The 26,151-nt window shown below is 42.6% G+C and overlaps 1 protein-coding gene across 1 annotated transcript in view; it reads left to right on the top strand.

The window, feature by feature from the left end:
• Nucleotides 1-22,542, top strand: part of E2F3 (E2F transcription factor 3) — a 28,862-nt gene extending 6,320 nt beyond the window's left edge. Inside the window, exons 2-7 of the mRNA XM_019539780.1 lie at nt 3,063-3,174; nt 5,277-5,496; nt 6,109-6,267; nt 15,455-15,569; nt 19,083-19,221; nt 20,246-22,542. Of these exons, the coding sequence (XP_019395325.1) occupies nt 3,063-3,174; nt 5,277-5,496; nt 6,109-6,267; nt 15,455-15,569; nt 19,083-19,221; nt 20,246-20,511 (1,011 nt within the window). The 3' untranslated portion in view covers nt 20,512-22,542. The remainder of the gene's footprint in view (nt 1-3,062; nt 3,175-5,276; nt 5,497-6,108; nt 6,268-15,454; nt 15,570-19,082; nt 19,222-20,245) is intronic.
• The last annotated feature ends 3,609 nt before the right edge of the window (nt 22,543-26,151 follow it).

Here is a 26,151-nt window from a genome sequence, read left to right on the forward strand (position 1 = left end):
GGGGGGGGGGAACACCTTTCCCCAACCAAAACTGCTTCTTAATAACTTTATCAAGCACTTTTACACCTACAAAGAATGTTCTAAAGTTGTGTTCTGTATCTTTGTGTCCTCTAAAATAACCATCTTAAAGCATTGTCTCTGCCAAATGGTATCTTGCCAGAGGTTAATAATCCTGCTTTGTCTGTATATACGGTGTCACGACTAGTCATAATGAAACTGAGAAGACCATGCTCTTTTAAACAGTGCCTGAAAACACACAAACATGCTGTACTTTTGTCAGCAGCTGAAGAAAGCTGTTTATATTCCCAACTACCAACCATGGTTATTCAGAGTTCACAGAAGTGCTAAGCATCTGTATGCAGAAGGAGGAGTGAAATCTTTTAATTTATTTGTTGCAGACGAAACATTCCTATATAGGTGAGATTGCCTTGGTTATGCTTCTGTCATGGGCCTGATTGGTAAGGCCACTGCAAGTCTTTAGCTTTTTTGTTATGAAATACTTGAAGAAATGTGGGGAGAGAGGTGTCTGTGGGCATGCATTAGCGAACTCATTCCACACACATTGACATATCCATTAGTATTACCTAGTAGCTTTAAATATCATTCCATTATTCAGCACATTTTGTCCTCTCTTAATGCTGTATCTTCAGCTTAGTGTTCCCAAATCCTGATTTGTTTTTCTTTCCTCCAACTTTCCCTGGGTTCTACAGTGAAAAAACAAAAATGTAAATTGTGTCTGAGATGTTATTCTTGCAGCATATCTTTATTAAATTAGTCCAGTCATGCAGGATAAAGCATATTAGCTAAATATTTCTCTTAACAGTAGACATGGATTGTAGAATTAATGGTCTTGTGGGATGAACAGAGGTCATACCTTAAAATATGATTATTTCAATCAGCCTGCCTGCAGCAGCATAATTTTATCTCTGCTTGTGAGTGAAATGTGCATTATGTAGTGTGCAATAGCTCACTGGTTATCGTCACCCATGAATTAGCCCTCAAATATAAGAGCAACCAGTGAACGTGAGGTGGAATGACTAGACTTTGCTGCTCAGTTGTGAAAGGAGTCCAAATAAGGAATCCAACATAAATATGGTAGCTACCAAAAATAAGTACATGCATGATGAATGTATTTAGGGCTCTGTAACTGACAAATCGAAACAGAAATGTGCACATTAAAAACCAGTGTGTAGGAACCTCCCTGTTTAAAGGTTATCAGTGGGAATGTATTGTCATATCTGAATATGGTGAAAAACTGTGTGATGTAGCTCTTGGATGCAAGTTTAAAATGCAAACTCTGCCTTTTTAAATCTGTGTAGAATTTTTTAGCAGAATTTTTCACAAATAATTGCACAAGCTAATTTTGTTGGAAACAAAGCTTCTTTTCTCATGCAAGTGTCATCATAGGTAACCCTCTTTCATTGCTGAGATAACAAATCAGGCATTCACTAGATCAGTTTTAGTAATTTGACTGGTATCTCATAGCAGTGAATTGTTTCCAAAATTAATAGGCCTTTCTTGGAACAGGACTTGTACTGGAGATGATGTGTTATGTAGTTTGTTAGTCCCTTTTATATTGCTGTCTACTGTACTGACTCCATGTGTTGAAGCTTCAGAGATATTCTTTTTTTTTGAAGGATTATATTCAGTTTTTTCTTTAGTGGTGAATACACTGTCTTTGGACACCTATTTTTTCCTGATGCTATCTCTGCTTCAGGTTTTCCAGCCTGGGTTTGTATAGATACCTTCAGAATTAATTTTGTGTGTGATAATTAACTTAATGGGCTAAACTGAATGGTTGTTCTCTTGCTGAAGATTTAAAAAAAGAAAAATCTGATGTGGCCAAAAAACGTTTTTCTTCCTATGCTTGGACATTTTTTTCGGCTGTGTCCTTTGTTGCATTGCTGATGTCTGTTATATTTGTGCTAGCAAATTGCCTGTCAAACATGACGTGGGGTGGGGAAAAATGCCTGCATTGTCCCTCCCCCCCATCTCCCCCCGACCTCGGGTCGGGGTCCAGCTTCCCTCCCTTCCCCACCTGCTGCTTTGGGCTGGGCTAGTTCCCCCCCTGTTCCCCGTCATTTTGGGTCCAGTTGCCCTCCCATTGCTTCGGGTACAAGTCTGTGCGCCCCCCAGATCCCCTGCCTCCCAGGCACTTGCATACAGCGTTGGGTGGTGACTGGGGCCGATGGCAGCGGAGGGCTGTGGTATGGCACAGCATGGTGGCTGGCTGCCACGGGTGACCCCCCTGCTCGCCTTTCCCTTCCCATTCCCCTCCCTCCCTTCTTTCTTCCCATCTTCCCTGCCTCCTCCCCGTCCCTACCGGCTGTTGTTTGGGGGGCCCTACTTCGGCCCCCCACTACAGCCCCTCAGTTCCCACTGTCATGGCAGTGTTCCACTGTGTTGGAGCACTCTGGCTGCTGAGACAACCAAGCACAGTGCGAATAAAGCATTATGGATAGACAGACAGACAGACGAAGGCTTTTATAATATTAGAATTTGTTGAATTGTTCACAGCTACCAAATCAAGTGGTACAAGTAAAATCTAACTTGCACAAATATTTGGCTAGGCTTCTGTTAATACAGAAAACCCTAAAGAATGTTTCAGTACGAAATGTAGTTTTACACGTCAGTATGTTCATGTCAGAGGTCACCCTTAATTTTGTACCATGCGCTCTAACTAGGACTTGCAAAACAGCAGTGTGGGGGGGAATGTGGGTTTTGTGGGTTTTGGTAGTATATTATACTTCAAGACAGTCGTACCTGGCTTAAAGACAGTCTTAAAGATGTCTCTAAGTGATTTCTTAAAATCGGTAGATCTAAATGCTTATCCAAATGTAGCCCTCAGTATATCCCTTGAATGAAATAACTTAAACATGTTTAGGTACCAGGCAGTGCCCAAATCTAGGTATGGATAATGGATATATAATCTAGACAGAAACAGGTTGTTGTACACAGTACATGACTGTCTTCTCCCCCACACCTCTATTGTTCTCTGCTTAATTAAAGTGTAGTATACTTTTATTATACTGTATCAGTAAAAGGTTTTTTCTTTTTAACAGGCAAAGCGAAGGCTGGAGCTAGGAGAGGGTGGTCACCAATATCTTGCTGAAGGATTAAAAACCCCAAAAGGGAAAGGAAGAGCTGCAACAAGAAGTCCAGATAGTCCAAAAAGTAAGAGAACTTTTTGTTAGGCTCTATGGCATAGACTTTTCAACAGCTTCTTTGAGATGCCTAAAGAGATTTTGTACTTTATAACTTGCTGCCCTTTTCCTAAAAGATGCTCAGAAACATTAATCTGAATGAACTAATGTTGTGAATTTAAAGTGTATTACTTGAAACTCATTTAACCAATTTGGCTGAAGGAAAATCAAATTAAGGCCACTTCAATTTAGTGTTCACTCAGGGGTTTGATGAACTCTAAATCTGCTGTAAATTCACAGACCTTTGATTCAGATTAAATTTCTAGCATATTCTAGTAGAGAGATTTCCTATGGAAATCTGCCAAAGGATTTAAGGCCAAATAGTCTCCTTCTGTAAATGGGTAGCTGAATATAGCTTTAGAGCATGGGGAGTTTTGATGAGCTATTTTGGGTCAAGTCAGCAGCTTCCCTCCACTCCCAAAACTTCCTGTGGGGCTGTGGGTGGGGAACAGTGTTCAGGAACAGGAGTGGTGGGTGAGGCTGGGATCACAGGGCTGGGTCGCAGAGCGGTGATAGCTCTGGCCCGGGGCCTGCTCCCTACATGCCCCTGCTCTCTGGGGTTGGAGTTTGGGGGTTTGTGGGGTGGGGGGCATGTGCGTATGTGTGTGGGAGGGGGGATGCCTGGATGCTAGGTCCCAGGAGCCTGTTGTGGGTGAGAGGAGAGGGGCCAGGGGCATACAGTAGAGCTCGCCCAGGCAGTGTGGTCCGTGTTGCTCCTACAGCACTCTGTATGGGGCCAAGCCCTGCCCACTCACACTGCGGTAGCCCATGCCGCACTGCTGATAGTCTGTACAGCCCAGCTTGGCTGGGTGCTGTTCTGTTCCCCCCACCTCCAGTGGCAGCTCTTGCTCCTTATCTTGCCCCTGCAGTGCCATGCCACACTGTTCCCAATGGGCAGGCAGCTGCAGCCAAGCAGCTCCTGCCCCAGCATGCGGGGTCCAGTTTCCAGGAAGGTGGCTGGGAGCTAAAGCTAGAGCCTCACGTGCTGGGGCAGAAGCCACCCAACTGAAACTGCCTGCACAGCATGGCAGGGACAGGGGTATGAGCAGGAGCAGCTTCTGGCAGGGCTGTTCCTAGTGTGGCTGCAGCTGGCTGGGTGCTGCTCTGAGCCCCCTGCCTCCAGTGGTAGCTCCTGCTCCTACCTCTGCCACGTTGTACCATGCCACGCCTGGTAAGTAGGCGGGCAGTTTCAGTTGGGCAGCTCCTGCCCCAGCATGCAGGGCTCTGTCTTCAACTGCGGTGCCTTGAGATCCTTTCATGGGTGTCATGGGGTTCTATGCAATGTTAGCAGTGTTGGGTATGCAACCATCATTCACAAGATGAAACCCAGCAATTTCAGATAGAAATCCATAGTGTAAAAAAATATTCAGACCTGTTGTGATCCTTCTGAATTATTTTCAGCAGAATTACTTTATTATTTTTCTGTAGTCAAAAATCAAATGAAAGCTAAGAGCTGGGATTTTCTAAGGGCTGCCATTAGACTCAAGGCACGCCTTGATGGACTCAAAAGCTTAAGAACCATTAGGTTAAAGAGAACTCTTACAAGTTTAAGAAGAATCTCATCTGATTCAGTTCAGTCTCTGGGACTCAGAAACTCTCATTTGATGTGCCCACTGAAAGGCACCAACTGTACATTAAACCCATTAATTATTATCTTACAACAGGGAAACTCAAACCATGAAGAAAACTGACTGGCAGCTTGACAAAGGAGAGAGCTGCAGGAGGATAAACAGTGTTGCTGCCAAGATAATCAGATATAAAAACCCTATTGAAAAATCAGATAACAATATTTAGCATAGACTTGGAAACATTCACTGTGTATTTATCCATTGGGCTAATTTGAGGATTTTTAATTTATTTGTCCATGTATCTTGATATTTGGAGAAGTACATCTTAAAATCCAACTAGATGTCCAGTGGCAGTAAAAGTTTAAGAGTGTTCTTTGCTAAAACATGCAAGAAATCTCTGGAAAACATATTATTGCTTCGGAGGCCACCTTTGGAACCAAGATGAGAGAATTGATTTGATAAACTCTTCTCTTTTTTCCTTTTTATTTATTTATTTTTTATCAAGCTCCAAAATCTCCTTCAGAAAAGACTCGGTATGATACATCACTTGGTCTTCTTACAAAGAAATTCATTCAGCTGCTGAGCCAGTCTCCAGATGGGGTCTTGGATTTGAACAGAGCAGCAGAGGTCCTCAAGGTGCAAAAAAGGAGGATTTATGATATCACCAATGTATTGGAAGGCATCCATCTCATTAAGAAAAAATCCAAAAACAACATTCAGTGGATGTGAGTATTCACCATCCTTTTCCATTCCTCCTGGATGATTGCACTGTCATAAAGCATCAGTGCTTCTCCTGTCTTGGGTCTTGCCCTTGTCCTCCAGCTCCCAGCAATCATCCAAGAGGCCTTCTACCAGGAGAAAAGCCTTTTTATGTTAATTGATTGCTTTTTAATATCTGATATGCCTCCAGTAAGGAAATTCAGGTATGCCACTGTAGATAGAAACCAGAATTCATTCTGAATGTTGTTTTATTATGGCTCTGTGTGTGTAAAAGTTTTCTTCCTGGCTGTTTTTGTGGAATACAGAGTAGAATTTTGTAAGTATACAGAAATGCTAACATTGTTCCATGTTCATGACTCATTCACTGTGTGTTGATAAGCTATAATTATTGAATATTGCCTTTGTTGTGTTTCAGAATATATTTTAATTTTAAAGCAATATCTTCTCTGGAAAGCCTGGTTTATATTGGCAGGCCTTAAGCAGTTTTAGGGGTGGAGGCTGTACTAATCATGGTGTATCATTCCAAGTCCTACCTTTCCCTCAGGCACCTTCCCTCCCATAGTATAGCATCAAGTTCTTTGAATGTTTATGAGGAGTCTGTATTCTTTGATTTGTAGGGGCTGCAGTCTGTCTGATGATGGGGGCATGCTGGCACAATGTCAAGGCCTGTCAAAGGAGGTGACTGAACTCAATCAGGAAGAGAAGAAACTGGATGAATTAATCCAAAGCTGCACCCTGGACCTCAAGCTGCTAACAGAGGATTCAGAGAATCAGAGATATCCTTTATTCTCACAATTTCTAGAGAAGGCCATTCTTCCTTGTCCCCTCCAGACAGGCTGGGAGGACACTTTAAAGCAGAAAAGAGTGACACAAAGCATCACAAGTTCATGCCAAAAGAATTTACTGTGGCTTAGTGCAGATGTATACACAAAGTCACTTTCAGTCATTATAAATTTATACATTTAGCATTTCTGAAGTATAAGAAATGTTGGCATATGAAGAGGTCCTGAAATATCCATGTTCACATAAAGTAGGGCCAAGAATTCAGCTGTTTAATATGTGTGCAGTGAAGCCAAAATGTTTCACTAAGTAAAAGCATGTCCTTTAAAACACTGCTCTTGCTGGACTATTCAGAACCCAAAGCCAAACCCATTTTTTTTGCAAAAATAAGCAGACTTTATGTATGTTTTCAAATTCTGGTGCTTGCGTGCGTTCATTGCTTAATATATGCACAAATACAAAAGAAAATATGTTTATACTTTTCAAACGCTATAAGGGATTGAACACTAGGAAGGCAAGGTTGGAACTTCAGTTTGAAACTTACTGCGTTGTTCCCTGCCCATACTAATACATGACCCATAAATATCTAGGATAGATATATTTTAAAATACATTCTTAACTTTAATAGCAATAGTGAGTCGGGGAAAATTTATATGAATTCCTTGTATTTGTACAGCTGTTACCTGTAAATTAACCACTTCTTATGTTTTCTACCATTTTCATACATATGTAAAGGATCTTAATTGCATATGGTGTACTTAAAATAAGTCTATACTTTAAACTTTACGGCAACAGTACATGAGAGAGCTGGATTTATTTCCTGTTCTAAGGAAAGCAAATAATGGTGGTGTTTCGTATCATTGTGGTTAACTCTGTAAATCTTGACTTGGTAACCAGGCACTCTGTACAGAAAGACCCATAATTGGAAAAGGCATTTGATCTGTAAATTGAGGGTTGGTAATTATTCCATGATCTAAAGTAGCACCACTGCTGTAAATGAGAGCTTAGAACCATAAAGGGATTTAGTCCCGAATGTTGCAACACCTAATCTTTAGGCTACATTTCCTGCACTGGACTCCACAGTTCTGAGTTATACACTTAAGGCCTGGGGATAGTTAAGTGCCTCTGAATGGGAGTCTCAGCAACCAGGCTGCTAAATAGGAAGCTGCCAATGGTGGCCAGTAGGAAACATAGAAGGGAGGATTATGTCTTTAGTCCCACCTTTCATGTGGTTTTAAGTGCTGAACTCTCAGTTGCAGGGAAGTGCCCATGATGGAGAATCATAAAGCTGGCAGAGATCTTGGAGGTCATCTGACCCAACCTCTTGCACATTTGCAGGATGTGCTATTCCCAAACCATCTTGGATAAATGACTGTCCAGCCCCTTCTGGAAAACTTGCAATGGTGAAATGCTACACATGGCTGAGCAGCTTGTCCCATTGTTCTTGTTTCTTGTGGATGGAAAGGTTGGAGTTCACAGCCCCAAACCTTCTCCTGGATTTAAGTGCCTAACTCAGTCCTTTCAAAAGACCAGGGGTTAGTTGGTTTTGATTTTGCATCTGGCCTTGTTAACTGGTTTTGTGTTTATTAGACTAGTAGTGGTGTCCTCCTTTATGCAGTATCCTTGCAGTTACAGTACTCTCCCGAAAGATCTGGTCTCTGTCTTCAACCTTGAAGGGGCTGATACCCATACCTCCCCCTTCACTGGCAAGTGCCCTGGCCACCGGACTTCCAGTTGGGCTGGTGTGGAATTCTTATATATGTTATCTTACTGCTGATCTGGTTCCATATTTTACATTTAGGAAGTAGGGTTCAGGACCCAGGACTCCTGTCTGTTCAGCTGAGTGCCATTAACTCTGGACTGCCACATCTTGCTTTCTCTTTCTGGTCCAATGAATCTGGAATTTTTTTTCTGCAAACTGGAATAGTTTCATTAGGAGGCAGCAGTGCCCCACCCCAGCCTCATTTTAGTCTACTCTGGTAGATGGTGCAGTTGCCAGGGAGGTAGGAGATGTTGGTTTGTACCCCCTGATGAGGACATGGAAATAGGATCTCTTTCATCCTGGGTGGATGCTGTAGCCACTAAGCTAGCGGACAGAAGAGGGACGTAACTGTCAGCACTGCTTTTGAAAGAATGTGGCTTTGGCTGCTGTGTCTCTTGCAGTACACATTCATGGAAGCGTGCTCTGAGAACACCTACCAGACTGTGCCCCCTGGAGGATGTCAGTGAAGGAATAATTTGCCAAGAATTCCTGGACACTAGGGCTGTGCAAAGCTTCGGTGGCCAATTCGATTTGGAGGAGATTTGGCGGCCAAATCTCCGAATCGAATCGGAGACCAATTAAAAGATCTGAATAGAATCAGAAGCCTCTGAATCGATTTGGAAAAGATTTGGCACCAATTTGGAGATTCAGTAATAGACTAAACAGGCAGCAGTCCTCACCATGGTGGACACGGCTGTCTCCAGCTGGTAAGTCTGTTGTGGGCGGAGTGGGGAGAGAAGGGGCGTGGGGGGACAGATCAATGCTCCCACAGTGAGGGAGGGATTGGGGTTGGGGTTGGGGCTGGAACAAACTGCCCAGCTGGGGTGAGGGGGGGTGCAGGACTAAGGGAGGGGGGCTCCCACCACTGCGCGCCACTGGTTCAGGAAGGCACGGGAGCAGGCGTATGCCCCCGGATCTGTGTAGGGCAGGCTGGGCCAGGGTGCACTCCAGGAAGCTAACTCCAGCCTCCCGCCCCTGGGGCTGCACTTCTCAGGGTGGGTGGAGCCAGGGCTGTGCTTCAGGCTGTGGCTGGGGCTAGCCACCCAGAGTGCAGCCCTGGTTCTGCCCGTCCCTCAGAGGGCAGTGGGGTGGGGCCTATGGGGGGCCTGCAGCCACCCTAAAATTCCCCATAGGGCCTGCCGCTGGCCCCTCCTCAATTCAAGTGCACATGCCCACTGCCATGCCCTGCTGCTGCTTGCCCAGCTTGTCCGCGAGGCGCAGGGAGTCTGGGCAAGCGGTGGGAGGGCATCGCCTCCGCTCCCAGCACCTTCCGCCACCCGTCCGAAGTACAGCTCAGCCCGGCCCAGCCTGCTCTGCATAGATCCGGGGTCACATGCCTGCTCCCATACCCTCCTGGACCAGTGGCATGGGCAGTGGTGGGAGCCCTTCCCTCCCCCTTCCACCCACCACAACAGACTTGCCAGCTGGAGGCAACTGTGTCCAGCGTGGTGAGGACTGCTGCCTGTTTAGTCTATGGCCGAATCTTTGGGTCAGAATTGGCTGAATCAAATCAGGAAAGTGATTTGAATCGCCAAATCGAATCACTGTCCCTGTGAATCGGCCAAATTTGAATCTAAAGCGAATATTTGCCAGTTTGCACAGCCCTACTGGACATTTGCTTGTATGAGGCACTAAGGTGCTCAGCCCTGCCAGGATGGTGTGCCAGTTTCTGGACTCATGCAGAAACAGAACTTGAGGCCTCCAGGGAAATTACTGACAAAATATATGTGTGCCAGCAAATCTAAGGTGTCCAAAGATTGGCAAGGCAAGGTTCTTTGGGTAGATGTGATGTCTTTTACTAGACCAACTAAATAGTTGGAAAAAAATAGTTCTTTGCAAGCTTTTGGGCACAAATGCCCTTCTCCATGCATCGGGAGATTGGGAAGGAGTTTTGAGGATCTCAGTCATGGAATTATGTGCCTAAATTCCAACCTAAGCTCCTCCATGAATTCATGGACCTATAGATTTTTAGGGTCAGAAGGGACCTTAGTAGATCATTGAGTCAGACCCCCAGCCCTGGACAGGAAAGAGTGCTGGGGTTAGGTGACCCCAGCTAGGTGCTTGTCTAGTCTCCTCTTAAAGACCTCCATGGTAGGGGAGAGGACCACCTCCCTTGGAAGCTCATTGCAGATTTTGGCAACCCTGATGGTAAAGAATTTTTTCCTAATGTCTAATCTAAATCTGCTTTCCATCAGTTTATGGCCGTTGTTCCTAGTAACCCCAAGGGGTGCCCTGGTAAACATTGTCACCTGTTCTTTGCTGCTCCCCGCCATGATGAATTTGTAGATGGCCACAAGATCCCCTCTCAGCCTTCTTTTGCTGAGGTTGAAGAGATTCGGGTCCCTCAATATCTCCTCATAGGATCTTACCTGCAGGCCCTTAACCATATGAGTACTCCAGTTGTGGTCTTACCAATGCTGCATAGAGGGGAAATATCACCTTCTTAGACCTGTTCGCAGTGCACTTTCTCATGCATGAAAGAGCGCATAGTTGGCCTTACTTATCACTTTGTTACACTGATGACTCATGTTCATTTTGGAGTCGACTATGACTCAGAGATCCCTTTCTGCTGCTGTGCTGCTTAGAAAGTCACCTCTCAGACTGTAGGTGTGCTGGTGATTTTTTCTCCCTAGATGCAACACTTTGCACTTATCTTTGTTAAACTGCATCCTACTCTGATCTGCCCACTTTCCCAATCTGTTCAAATCTGCCTGAATCAGCTCCCTGTCCTCCAGTGTGTTTACTTTGCCCCATTATTTGGTGTTATCCATGAATGTGGACAGAATGCTTTCCACACCCTCATCCAAGTCACTGATGAAGATACTGAACAGCACTGGTCCAAGCAGCAAACCTTGGGGAACTCCAGATCCCACATTTTCCAGGTCGAAAATGACGCCTCCACCACCACCCTCTGAGTGCATCCCATAACCCAATTCACTCACCTGACCATGTAGTAATCTATGTCACAACCACTTAATTTATTTGTAAGAATGGGATGCAACACTGTATGAAAGGCCTTTTTAAAATCCAAGTAGATAACATCTACCTCAACTCCTGCATCTAAGCAATTTGACCTGGTCATAAAAAGAAACAAGGTTAGTCAAGCAGGATCTACCTGCTACGAAGCCATGCTGGTTGCCCTTCAGCATTATTTTTCCTTCTGGACTCCCACAAATGCGATCCTTAATAATTTTTTCAAAGCTTTTCCCAAGGATAGAGGTGAGGCTAACTGACCTATAGTGACCCAGATCATCCTTTCTCCCCTTCTTGAAAATAGGGGCTTAGGTGTCTCTGTACTAATGTTAGGAGCATAGGGGAAAAGCAGGAGGAACTCACACTTCTGCTTGCAAACAAAGACTTCGACCTGGTTGGGTTAACAGAAACCTGGTGGGACCCTACCCATGATTGGGCAGTAGGCATTGAGGGCTGTAGGCTGTACAGATGAGACCCAGTGGGGAAAAAGGGGCGGGGGGACATTGCTCTATCTTAAAAAGCAATACATGTCTTCATTATTCAAGATGGGATCAGAAGGGGGGGCAAGTTGAAGCACTGTGGGTCAGAATGCAAGGGGGTCAGAGTGAAAGGCACTTGGTAGTGGGGGTATATTACAGAGCACCACACCAGGAGGATGAGTTAGACCTGGCATTCTTGAGACAGCTCTCGGAGGCAGTACACTCAAGGGACATGGTTGTCATGGGTGACCTAAACTACCCTGACGTGTTGGGAGGAGCAATCAGCTAGATCTGCCTGTTCACGAAGGTTCCTAGCCAGCATACAGGACCTTCACCTAACGCAGAAGGTATATGGTCCCACTAGGGGAAATGCCTTACTGGACTTGGTGCTTCTTACAAGGGATGACCTGGTGGGTGATTTGCAGATGCAGGTTAACCTAGGGGATAGCGACCACCAGTTGTTAGAATTCGCTATCCGACGAAAGGTGGGAAAGATCACTAGTAGGGCCGAAGTGCTAGACTTCAGAAAGGCTAACTTCAAATAGCTCAGGAGTTTACTAAGTGAGGCACTGAAGGTCAAGAGCTTTGGTGAGATGGGAGTCTAAGGAGGGTGGGCATTCCTCAAGGGAATGATCCTTCAGGCACAAAAGGGGACCATACTAGTGCACATAAAGGGAAGCAAAAGAGCCAAGAAACCCTCTTGGCTGAACAGGAAAATCCAGCAGAGCCAAGGGGAAAAAGGAGGCATACAGACTGTGGTAGCCACCAAGGAAGAATATACCTGCTTGGCTCGTATTTGCAGGAAGTCAGGAAGGCCAAAGCAGAAATGGAACTCAGGCTGGCAACAAAAATTAAAGAGTCCTTCTTTAGGTACATAGGGAGCAAAAAGACAGCACATGGTGACATAGGACCCCTACAGGACAGGCTAGGGCAACTGGTAACAGATAGGAGGGATAAAGCTGAGCTCCTAAATGAGTTTTTTGCATCTGTATTCCTGAGCACAGATAAAGACATCTTGGCCCAGAGGGCCAAAGACAGGCACAAGAGGGACTCCAAGCCACCAACAGTTAGCGCTGACCAATATTCATGACTCAGAAAAATATAGACTGATGTGAAAGTGCAACACTAAACAGAGGTCTGACCCTGACTGTCAGGTCTCAATAAAGTTTTTTGCTTGTCCTGCTGAAGACTGATAAAGGGTAGCATATTGTCTGCTTAAGTAACTGAGAAGCTTGTTTTAGTAGCTCTTTTAATCCGGGAGGACAGATTGTTTTTGCTTTTAAACAGCTGTTTCTTTGGTGGGGTGCTAGGTTGCTGTTCATGTCCAGCCTGTGAGAGAAACCTATTGTCTTTTACTAGTAGAATTAAATAATTTTTTTTTTTTAAGTGAGTTGGAATATGATTTCCATGACTTGCTTTTGTGGAAATTGCAGTTTTCCTTCAACTGCTCAAGCTGTAAAGGGAGTTGCAAGTAATAAAGAGAATTTTCAGACCTTCAAAACATTGGGAAGATTTGGATGTCTGAGAAGACTTGTGAATATGCTGCATAATGCATTGCTTTTTAGGAGATGGGTTCAATTTCAACCCAAACCTTTTATGAGAAAAAGTTGCTACCACGTGATTTGGAATAGATTTGCTGGTTTAAGCTCATACCATATGAAATAAGACCGCTATGATTGACTCTTAGGTATCAAGGTTGTAGCCATATTGGTCTAGAGGCAAAAGGAATCGGACCTCATGGTAGAGGTAATATCTTTTATTAGACCAACTAGATGTTTGCAAAAAAAATTTCTTTATTTGCAAGCTTTCAATTACAAGCACCCTTCTTCAGGCATAGGAGAAAAGATGGTAGAAGTTCTCCTAGGTCGAAATGAAAGTTTGTATTTCATAAGAGTTGAAGGTGTGGTAAAATATCCTGTTTTTACTCTCTGCCTTTGTGACAAATTTCTGTAGAGAGGTAAATGAGCTTTTATCTGTCATTTTGCTTCCAGAGAAGTTCAGTTCAAGCTAGGTTTAAGATATCTGGGTGAAATAATTCTTCACTTTTGCAACCCTGAGAAATGTGTTAGCAAATAACAAAAATAAAGACCCTGAAGTACTTGTGTGTTGACCATGGATGTTTCCTGTTCTGAATAGAAATGATCTCTTGTCTTGGACTAACCATGTAGTTGGGATAAAGTTTAGACAAGCTTTTGAATGCAAGCCATTTTTCCTTGGATATAATCCTGAGGTTTAGGAAGTATCTAGTCAGACATGAGAGAAAATGTCTTACATTTGAAAGCTTGTCTAACTTTATCCCAACTACATAGTTGGTCCAATAAAATATATCACTTATAAATCCTTGCTTATGACATAATTTCTGGACCATCATGGCTACAACATCACACTTACACTGTCTATTCTGAATAGACAGACAAACTGATATCCAAGTTACACAGTTTGAAGACAGATCCCACTATGTGGTACAATGTGAATGCTGACCATAGTGAATGGTCTCTGAGTAACCAGTCCAAGTGTGGTCGTGATGCCCCCTGGTGGCTCTGTGACCATGCATGCCCCACTCTGCCCCTAGGCCACCTTCCCTTCTCACCTGTCCTGCCTTGATGGCATAATGATAAACAGGGACACTGCCCATGGACCTTTGCATGGCCCTAGTTCCACTGCTAGGGTCCCCAGCATCCTACTAAACCTCACTGGTCCTCGGGCCCCTCACTGGGCTGCTCAGGTTAACTGTACCCTGCAGGGCACCCAAAGCCTTAAGGACTACACGCGTGGCTCTAAATCTTCCACTATACCACACCCTGGGCCTTGCTGGTCACTGGGCTCCTGGCCCCCATTTGCCGGGCCCCTGTATGTTTGCACCTCTCTTTGGCACTGGGCCCCTGGCCACTGTGTGGCTGCTGCCTTGCACTCTGCCCACTCTGGGCTCAATTACTGCTCAAGCCTTGAGCCTGTGTCTGGCTCCCTAAGCCTCAGTGTTCCTGCAGGCAGCAAAGCAATCAGACTCATGTTCCTGGGCGCCTTGCCTGGGCAGGAGCTTCTAACCCCACAGCTAGCAGGGTTAGATTAGCTTGCCAGCCCAACCCCCCCAGGCTTATGTGCTCCCAGGGCTCTGCCCCTTTCCAGTCAGAAGACGGCCTGGGCTGGCTGTAGGTGCCTGCTAATTGTCTCATTTGCCTGTTGCCCCAGCAGCCTGTAGCTGCTATACCCTGCCTAGCCTGCAGAGCTCCCTGCCTGGGCTGCTTCTTTTAAAGGAACAGAGAGACCCCAGGCTCTGTTATAGTATAGTAAATTAAAAAAAAACCACGTTATTTACATTACTTTCCTTTCTCTCTCTCAAGAAGGTAGTTGGATAACTGTTGCTCGTTTTTTATGCCCAGGAGTCCACAGATTATATGCACTGACCACTTCATTACAATTTACTGTTTTTAATCAATTCAGGGTATAAAAACTAGAGATTAGAAGTCACATAGGCAGGGAAAAAAAAGACAAAGGATTTCCTAAAAAATAATTACTGAATAACTAAATATCTAAATTGTAATGAAATGACAGCTGTAGTTGTTTTTAAAAGGTGTGTTTTGTGCATGCATATTATATATATTTGAAAATTACCATAATTTTTTCCAGTTCATAGTTCTATGTAACCTGTTTGCACATATGTTGAAATTCTCTGCCAGATGTTGAGTAATAATGGGTTGAGTGGTTTTTAAAATATATGTACTTTTACACACACACCAGGTTGACTAGAGACAGCTGTACTTAAGATGGGACAGAAAATACCTTTTTTGTTTCCTTTTTTTGGTTTGTTTGTTGTTTTTTTTTGCTCAAAATGGCATCATTTGCATTTGACTGAAATTAACTTTCAAATTTGACAGTATGAAGGAACAACATTTATCAAATCAGTTTCTGCAGAAACCTTCATTTTGAATATACTGGTTTGGTTGGAAAATATTTCTTAACACTGATTACGTTAGCTTATGTTACATATCAAGATATTAGAAAAATTAGTGGCCTTAAAGACCAAACTGTTATAGTTGTGAAAGCTCCTCCAGAAACAAGACTTGAAGTGCCTGACCCAGTGGAGGTAAGAGCAGAGTGATTTTTCTTATTGCATACTAGGTTTTTATCTATAGCTGGATGTGTTTGTGACTTTCTGTAGCATCGAGTTGGGTCATTATTGATATATATAGTCCTTTATTCATCCTTCTTGAAGACTGGAGGGGGAGGGCTTTTTTTTTTTTAAACTTGAAGGCAACTACATAATCAAACTGCCAATTACATAGCAGAAACTAATCTTTATATTTCTCCTACTCCTTTCCTGGAGTATGACAATTGTGCTTTTTGATTCTTGCCCCTCCAAAACAATTCATTATCTTTTTCAATTTTTTTGTAAAGAAAAATCCTCTCCATAATTGCATGTAATTCCTCACTGTAAACCTGTAGCATTTTGAAGTTTACCGGTCCTGCTTCCTGCAAAACTTGTTTAATCTTATATAAACTCTTTCATCATTGCCACCTTCATCCCCTATCACCGTTTCCCTGTTATCCCTTAACTTTACCAAAATCTGACTTTACGTTATTGTGACCCATCATTCCACTATAATAGATTTGCTGTTGCTGTGATTTTGACCTGGGAGGAATTTCCCTTCCGCTCTGCCCATCACAAATAGATCTTCCTTTAGAAATCCACTCTGCTTGTTTTAATCTGCTCTGTCCATTCACTGGCCATCTTCTATCACCCTTGCCTTTTCCACACGGGCTACTGGCTGTCAGATTACCAGAGTATGATGTCTGGTTATCCTTCTTCCTTCCTCAGTTTTATTTTTTTCCCATTATCTCAAATAATTCAAAACTCCAAATTGATTGTCTAATATGAGTCAGGATTTTCCCATTTAATTTACCTGATGTCACAGATGCAGACTGACCTGCATTTCACACTGTCCACTCAGGTAAATGGTCTACTTCCTTTATCTGTCCCTCCCGAGTTCAACCCTTCTGGATCTAGACATCTGGTTGGCAGCCCCACTCTTTCCCAAGCAAGTTAACTTGATGGCCCAAGTGTGTGGAGCACAGAACATAAGAACTGCCATTTGCTGGGCCAGGCAATGGGTCCATCTTGCCCAGTATCCTGTGTCACATGGTGGTAGAGAATGGATGCTGAAAGGGAGAGTAAACTGGGTATGAACCCAGTTCATTTGCAGCATTTAAGGTTTAGGAAGTTTTGATTCAGAGGCTATATTCCTGATTCCCATTCTCAATAGCTACTGATGCCCCTTTCCTGCAAGAATATGCCCAAACTGTCAGCTTTCACAGCATCTGGTGGTAGTGAGTTCCACACTTTAATTACATGCAATGTGAAAAGATTTCCTATTGTTAGTTTTAAACTTACTACCTACTAGTTTCATGTTTCATAGTTCTTGTATTATAAGACAGTAAATAATAAATCCCTATTTACTTTCTTGTTGCCATTTAGTATTTTTATAAAGCCTTATCATGGCCTCTCTCACACATCTCTTCTCTAAACTGATTAGGCCTAGCTTCTTTAGTCTGTCCTTATATGGAAGCCCCTCCATACCACTAATTGTCTTTGTTGCCTTTCTCTGTAGAAACCCTTTTGTTCCCCAGACCTCCAGACTCAACTAGTGTTTTCAGAACAATGTGTTGTTTTATCATTTACCCAACAGTACACAGCAGTTAGAGGCAGTGAGTAAAACAATAAAGGTTTAGGTACTCATACCTGAACTTCAGCAGCATTGGTAAGTTCCTCTGAGCCAAGATGTCCCTATTTGTGAGTTGGGAGGACAGATAGTGCTTGGGTTTTCCCTTAAAGATTTCTCTCCAATGGCAGCTAGTCACTTAAACCCCATCACGTTCTTCAACCTAAGATCCTTCAGTTTTGATCCTAGTCTCAGTTTGAGAAGCATAAACCTTGCTAGCCTGTTTGAGACAGTTAAGGCCATTCTCTGATTAACAGCTCTCCATATTGTCCCCCTACATTGTCACCCTCATTATCTTGTTTCCTGTTTGTTTTCTCCCAATAGCCTTTGATTTCATTTTTAGCAGTATGACAAGACAATATCAAACAGATAAACTGAGGTTCATAGGATACTTTTTCATTTTTTCATACTTGACCTGCTTCAGCTTCAGTCTGCACTCACTTCTCCCCCTCCTACACATTAGTCATATGTTGTATACCTCAGTTACCCTTGATATTGCTCTTGCCAGATAGCACAGTCCTTCTTTTAGTTTGCTTGTTTTTTTCAACATTGTTCCTTAACCCCCCCAATCTATTCTTAGCTTCAGTTTCTATAGCCTCCTGTTTTCTTGATAAATTGTTTTTGTCTTGAACTACACAGCAATATGGGCCAGCTCCTATTCTGCCTAGTAGCTAGGTACATGTGTCTAGGTGCAATCCTGTCCTATGATGCTTACGTCTCTGAAAAGCCATTAATGGATCTGTTTTTGAAATGCACCTTCATATTGGCTTTAAGCCTAAATTGGAAAACGCAGTGAGGATGCAGGAACTTTTTGCATTAACTTCCTAGCAGGTTGGAGTAGAATTGTATCTAGATGCCTAATAGGTTAAGAGCTAGCCTTTTGTACACTTACTATGGTAAAAAAATGTCCGGATACGAGGAACCATTTGTCTAAGCACAATAAATAACTTTGAGAAGAGCAAAGGTGTCTGTGCTACTGGTGCCTTAAATCCACTAATAATATAATGCATCCTTGATGATTTCTGTGAGCCTGAAGCAAAGTGTTTTTTTTATTGGAGAGTTAATATTATTTTTTCTATCACAGTAATAAGAGCAACAGACTATATTTGTATCCATCCAGATACATTTTCACAAACAATATTTTTCTCCCTCAACTTGTGTACTAAAAAGAGAAAATGTTAACTTTTCAAGACAAGGAGGGAATTTCAATCCTGCAAGGAGCTTCTCCAGAATTGGTCTGCTGTAAGAGCATGGCATTTGCTTTCTTAGGAGGCAGAGGGGCTCATAAACCAAGCATTTTGGGGAAGAAAAAGCCACATGATCTATTTTATGTTTATGGTTTAGAAAAATGTCCCTTACTGAATGTTGTCAGTGATTTTTTCCATATGCAGTTAATTATATTAATTTTTCATGTAAACTAGATCAACATACTAAGGCATTCCAGCTTTTTAACCTGGAAAACCCTTTTTGCTACTTCATTTTTAAAGCAGAAATATGAAAAAGTATATAAATTCTACAGTGTAATGTCATCACAGCTGTTCTGAAAAAGTGTTAATGAGTCTGGTCCCCTTTTATGTGTACCTGCCTATAACATAACAAATTGATGGACTTCTTAGGTTTGTGTTGCAAAGAAGTGGGAAGAAGGTTGATTATATGATGTCTTCCCATTTCTGAGTTGTATCAACCAAGCCTCATATATTTAAAAAATAAGGTGGAATGTAAAAATAATTCTTCTTGTTTGTTGCATCAGAGCAAATTCAAACAGCGGCAGCCAAAACATCCATCTCTGCCTGGTATTTTGTCACCCCTGGGCAGATGTATTACTATTCCATTGCTTGTTTTTATCAAACTTTCCTACAAGTTGACATCTCTTCTGTTAGCAGAGTGCATTGATACATTTATCTAGTACCCAAGGACCTATTGAGGTTTATCTGTGTCCCGAGGAAAATGATGCCCTCAGTCCAATGAAAATGTACAGTCAGGACCACAATGGAAATATCTCAAAAAACATTTCCAAAGGTAAGATACTCCACGTGATATGTAAGTCTTCAGTGTGCTTTGAAAATGTGGCTGGAGTCATCTGTGCAATTGTATTTTTGGGTGCCTTTTTCGCCAAGGAACTGGAAAGCTAAGGTACAAGTTTTCTTCAATATCTTTCTGATGCGTATTAAAAAATATCTTTTTCCCCTCTTTGCCTGTACGTACAACAGGGGTGTCAGACCTGTGGCCACAGTCTGCATTCAGCCCATGCAGCTGTATAATCTGGCTCATGGGCTGCTGGAACAACCCTACGACCTGGCCCTGCTCCCATGTGCTGTGTGTAGCACATACTGGCTCCAAGATCCAGCACTGCATAGGAGGTCAGACCTAGTCCCAGCTACAGGGCCAGATGAATTTGACACTCCTGACTTATGACATCAGATCTTCTCTTTGCGGATTTTATGAAGCTATATATTTATAGCTGATCTGTTTAATAAAATGTATCTACTTCACTATGACTTTCTGAAAGAGAACAGTGGGCAGCAAACAAATGTTTTCTCAAAGTCAGAAGCAGAATGCTACATTTACCCATTTGTCACCTGCAGTTAACCAGTCAGACATTCAAGATGCTTTATATTTATTTAGAAAGCCTTGAATATACTTTACTTGGACATAGTCCCAAAGCCAGTTTATGTGTTAAGACTTTCATAATAGGTTTGCCTACTGGTTTCCACTGAAGAATCTGTGTCTTTCATTTAATTTCATTTCTTTATAAGTAATTGCTGACAGATGCTGCTTTCTATGGCAAGGATACAGTAAATTCGTAAGAAAGCTTATGTTGCTGTCATTACCCCCCGTCCCTCTCTCCCTATTCACTAAACCTAAAGGTATTTTTTCCAACATGCTATTTATAATCTACAATCAGGTGGATATAAGTGAGCAGAGAAAGAAGACCACTTCTTTGCTATGCATTTAAGTAACTTGGTGAAAAACCTTTGCTTTGGTATTTAATTGTTATATAAGAGATGAGATTATCACTATCTTTAACTTTCTTATCTAATAGATTTGGCTTCTGGTAACTCAGGACAAGGTGACAACTCAGTGAATATGACGAACCTCTCTCCACTGGCTTCTCCAACCAACCTTCTGCAGCAGACAGAGGACCAAATTCCCTCAAACTTTGAAGGGCCATTTGTGAACTTGCTGCCTCCTCTGCTTCAGGAAGATTATCTGCTGAGCCTTGGGGAAGAAGAAGGCATCAGTGATCTCTTTGATGCTTATGATTTTGAAAAGCTTCCCTCATTGGTGGATGAGTTTATATACAGTTGATTATGTTAATTTCTATATAAAGCATTTTTCTTTAAAAATGGCACCAGAACACCTGCTGTCACTCAGAGTTGTTCCCTAGCCCCCCAAGGATAGCATTACAGAGGAGTAAACCAGACTTCTGAGCAATGCTGACGGTCTAATGAAATACATCCTAGGTTAGTACAACCAACTGCAGGCTCTTGCAGCAAAGACCTGTGTGACCCTAGGCTCCAGCACCTCGTGAGTCAGCAAGTGGCACAGTGTGCAGGCAGGTAGCATAAATGACTTCTCCCCCACTTACTCAGTTTCTGATTACAGTGTCAAGTGGGCTTGTGGAGGAGGGCTCAATGAACTGGTTTAGTCATAAATAGCAATTTTTTAATAGTACTTCAGGCCGTGCCTTCTGTGGAGAATGCATGTCTTTTGAGTCTCGCAACCTGGATTGTACCTGCAGTAAACGTAAATATAAAGTAATGCAAGTGTGTGAAATGGGTATCTTCAACTCTGCAGGAATGTTTAAATTGCTCAAAATGAGCGTTTTGAGAGCAACGTATGTGTTTCAATATGAGGTCAGATACTAAGGTCCTTAAAAAGCTTTTAATAAAAATACACTTTAAATGTAGTGTATATTTCAAATATGGGCAAAGTATAATGTTCTGCCACTTCTCATAGTAACCACATATTTTTTAAAAAGCTTATGTGCGTGTGTTTGAGTGCGTGTGTGAGAGAAAGTGTTTTACTTATTAAAAAAATAAAACGAAGATGCACAGTTCAGTTTTACTGCCCCCAGTGTGCACTAGAACTGGTACATAAATTTTTCTGGTACTAAGTGGGGCTTTGTGTTAAGTGCCTACTAGAGATGCACTGTGGGTTTTTCCCTTTATGGAAAACAACTTATGCCAAGCTTTGTTTGTTCAGTAATACCATATTTATCTCAGTGGGTTAGCTTCCTCTGCTTCTAGCTTTTATAATTCTCCTTGCCAGCAACATGGGACTGATGTTTTTTCCAAAGTAAAAACTACATAAGTGTAAGTACCACATCAACTGAATTGTTTTATTTTTGAAACTCTTTGGTAGAATAGTATAGCAACAATATTTATTTTTTTTTCTTTTGAAAGTGAAAAGAATTCTAATGAGTCTTAAATAATTTCCATTTTTGTGTAAAATGTTGCCACTTTATGGGCTAAATTAATGTGTGTTGGTTTGGATGATGCCCCATATAATCTTCTGTTTGCATTATTGTTGTGTTTATCTGACATATATAGTAAATTTAGTACTATTTTATATTGTAGTTTGAATATTATGTATGCAGGTTTTCTGGTACCATTGAGTTGCTGCTATAGAAGCTCACATACGAAATGGCAAAAACTTACAGTACTTAAAACTGTATGACTGAGTGAGCCTTAGAATATAACAGTGTATAAAGGGCAACACATTAAGAACTGTTAAACAGTGTTAAGTGTGTGTTTATGTGTACAAATGTGTGCATAGATCATTCTGCAGTTATATTTAAGTTGATGTATGTTCTCTACTCACACTTTAGTTGTCTAGGAGTTTTGTACAATAGGAATTAATTTGTAAACACTGCCAGAATATTTTCTAGCTGGTTTGTAATTTTTTAAGAGTTTTTTTAAATGATGTGGGTCTGTAAATAAAATTGTAGTATTTAAAGTTTAAGTCTTGTGGAAGAGGAAAGTAAAAGTTTTGTGAGCATGAAGATTTTGTGTGAGACAAGGGGCACTTTTGTGGGGGAAGATAAAATGAAGACTAATGGATATTGTCTGTCTTTGTTATACCATTTTGTACAAATTAAACACTTGTCCCAATGTGTGCGGGCAAAATACTAAACTAATTTAGCTTTGCATTGTATGCTAGTTTAAAAAACCTGTAAAATAATGTAAAAAAAAAAAAAGCTTTTATGGTGGGTTTTGTAAATAGATTTATTAAAGGGTGACCTGTTCTCTAGCTGTGATCTTACCACTTCAAATGGATGTAATTTGAATAAATTTTGTATGGTAATGAATCAATAAAAAGGATTTTTTAAAGAGTTTAGTTTTGTATGCTGATGCCTATTTTGGAATCATGCTTTTTTAAAAATCTTGTTACTCATAGTACTTTACCAGTATAATTTGTATTACAAAACCTTTATCAATGGTAGCTTTTGTTGTTTTTTCCTTCTTTCATTTGATGAAAAAAAAATTGGAATCCCATTAGGTTATTTGTCTAGCTAGGTTGACAATATGCTGTGCTGCGCAAAAAAAGGCAAACAGCTATAAAAAAATTAACAAACAAAACGACCGTGTTCAGATGAGTATGTGGTGCTGCAAACATATCTGCAGCGCCATATACCACACATTCAAATGTTCTGCACACTGCAAGGGAGCGCTGCCCGTGTGTGCTGCTTCAGTTTTTATTTGCACAGGTTGTTTGAACCCCTGGATATCTGGGGGTCAAAAAAAACCCAAGGGAAAAAACAGGTTTTTTTAATGAGCATTATAAACTCACTACTTACTGACCTCACAGAAGTACTGTTTTAGGAAGGATTGGCAGGATGGGAGGGAGAGGAATAGGGACACTTAAAGAATCTAATGATTCTCCAGCTGGTGATTCCTTGGGAGGATTATCCCCAATTAAAGAGGGTCACTCAATAGTGTCTCTGGGAATAGTGCCATGTACTGTGGAACCTTTTCAGGTTTTTTTAGTGTATGTTCAGCTTCTTAAGGTAGATATCCTCCAGTGAACACCTTCACTTCCATGCTTTACTTTCCCTGTGGTAGCTGTAAGACTTCATCATGGGGAAAAAAAATAGGAGGAGATAATCTCCTTGTAATGTGTTTGCTGTCTCATCCACTACACAATGGAACAGCTCAGAGCTATGGGTCATTTGCTTTCCTTATATCCTTATTATTATATGTGGGTTTATGCTCACTTGCATAAGATTTTCCTTCTTTGCACTTTCCTCATATACAGAAGAGAGTCATGGGTGGGATTTGTCCTCTCACTTCTATCATCTCAGACACAGAGGTAAAGGCTGACAGGCAGATTCTCTTTCTCCCCATTCTGGCATTGTGTGCCTAAAACTTGCTCAAGTACCTTCTATAAGCAACTCTCACACTCTGTTTCTATTCACCTACTGGCTGTTGGATCTGATGTTTCTTCCTCCCCACATGCTGTGCTGTAAATTACTCTCATTACTTCTTGCAGCAGTTGGGTTGTCCTTGGAAGTTTTGTATCCACATATTGTTTGGAAATTAAACCCTAACTTTCTTTAGTGTATCTATGCTAATTTGTAGTGTGAAAACTCATTATCTATCTAGCAAGTTGCTACTCATTTCACAGAGGATTTGTGGGAGTCTATGTACTCCATATTGTCTGCAGTTGTAAGACTGGAAAAGCATTTGGGAAATCAGTAAGATACAGATGGCTTAACAGGCTCTCCTTGTTCATGGCTGCACTTCATATGTTAGCTCTTTCGATCCTGAGCAATGGGTTCACTCCTATCAACCTCATCACAACTGGGTGTGTACTCCACATGGCACAATGTAGAGCAGGAGTGGGCAATTATTTTGGTTGGAGGGCCACTACAGGAATTTGGATGAGCTGTTGTGGGTCTGGGAGGGAGGGGAGAAATAAGATACTATCCAACCCAGGTCTGTCTGGTCCGTACCCACTGCCAGGGGCGCCAGAGGCAGTGGGCAGGCAGGATCTCCATGGAGACTGCTCAGGACCCCTGCAGGCAGGGTGCACTCAGCTGGGTGAATGGGATGGAGCTGTAGGCAGGCAGAGTGGCAGGCAGGGCCAAGGTTGCAAGGCAGTAACAGTGCCGGGCTGAGGCCAGGGGCAGAACTGTGATCTGCTCCCTGCACGTCCCTGCTGCGGCTCTGCCCCAGGCTGCAGCCCTGCACTGTCACTGCCCTGAGATCCAGGCCCCAGCCACTGGCTGCCCATCCCACTCCTGGATGCTTCTCCCCACTTGCTCCCGGCTCCATCGCATCCACCCAGCCAAGCGTGCCATGCCTGTGTGTGTGTGTGGAGGGGGGTACCACCTGGTGTCCATGGAGAACCCAACTGCCCACTGCCTCTGGCACCCCTTGGGGGTGGGTGCAGGGTGGACAGGCCAGGGTGCCCAGGGCAGCAGGGCCAGGTCTGGCAGGAGGGCCAGCTGGAAGGAACCACAGTAGTGGAGGCTGCCAGGAAGCAGAGTCCAGCTGCTGAGTTGCCCATGCCCTGCCGTGTGCTCAAGGGCAACAGGACTGACTACGCATGCCACAGCCTGGGCTGTCCCCCTGTGCCTGAGCTGGGTGGATCCAAAGGACCTGCTGCAGGCAGGACAAAATCCCTTGGCAGGCTGGATTTAGCCTGTGAGCTGTATCTTGCCCAACCCTGATGTAGGGGCTTTGATCCTGGTGCTGAAGTCAGGAGTAGATTTGTCTGAGGCAGATGGATGCTGCCTGCACAAGAGGCAACAGTATGCTGGGGGTTTTTTATGACTTGCCTCTCCTGTGTAAACCTGGTCACTCTTCTGCTTATGCTCTAAAACGTTTCTGTAGTGGAATTTACTACATGAAATCTTAACTTTCCGTAAGTACTGAGCATTAATGAGGTTAGGAGATGACATGCCTTTTCTAGTGTATTTCTTTTCCTTTATGTATTTTCTGTAGTAATAGACACACTTCCTCAACACTTGTGGGAGCTATATCTTGAGTTGGGATGGGAGCAGTAGGAGAATAATGGATGATTAAGGGAGAGTAACCTGGAATCAGTTTGGGAATAGAGGTACAGAGGCACTGAATCTGATTCATTGGAAAGTAACACTTGAAATCCTTGGCATGTAAGTTGTTAAGCACATGAGATGGAATGGGAATAGATGCTGAACAAGCAGAGAGAAGCTGTTAGCTCTGTACAAAATGGTGACATATGGCCTTTACTCAGAAAAGTAGTTCAAAATCCCCTAAACAGTTGTACAATAATGCAATACATAATAGTTATGGACACAGCTTCCTTTGGCAGCATTTCCAGGCCGATAGCTTCTAGAAATCTCCTACTCAGCAATGCAGTAGGTTTGTCTACCTGTGTGAGGGTCTGACATAAGATACAAGGTCAAGCGATTCTTGGCTGCCCTGATAAAATCCTCCTCTTACTTGGACTTTATAGCACTTGTGGGGGTCAAGTGACTTTCCAGTGGGTTTTTGGGGAAGTTACTGGTTTTCATGTTGGCCATGGCCATGTTGTTTTGGGTGCTTTGTGGGAAATGAGCCAAAATCGGGTCCAGCTCTTCAAAGTATGGACACATAGTAGGAGCATTAATGCAACACCTGTTCTGCTCTCATGTATTTAGCTGCTTCTGGAACTTTTTTGGATTGACTCAACTCTGGAAACTGCTCTAGGACGAGCCCCTGTCTTCAATTGCCCTGACAGTGTTTAAAAAATGCTGACTTCTCCAAATGAGACTAAATAAGCTGTTTCCTAAGAAGGGCAACCAAGTACAGCACTTTCATAGCAACAGATGAGGGTATGGCTTCTTTACTGAGCATATGAATTCACTGCTATCTTTTTTTGTTGTAAAAGGACACTCATACCAATATCCATAGATTTCATAGACATCAGGGCTGGAAGGGACCTCAGGAGATCATCGAGTCTAGCCCCCTGCCCAAAGGGCAG

This window comes from Crocodylus porosus, unplaced genomic scaffold (genome assembly GCF_001723895.1).
Source record: "Crocodylus porosus isolate Cpor-Errol unplaced genomic scaffold, CroPor_comp1, whole genome shotgun sequence".
Lineage (NCBI taxonomy): Eukaryota > Metazoa > Chordata > Crocodylia > Crocodylidae > Crocodylus > Crocodylus porosus.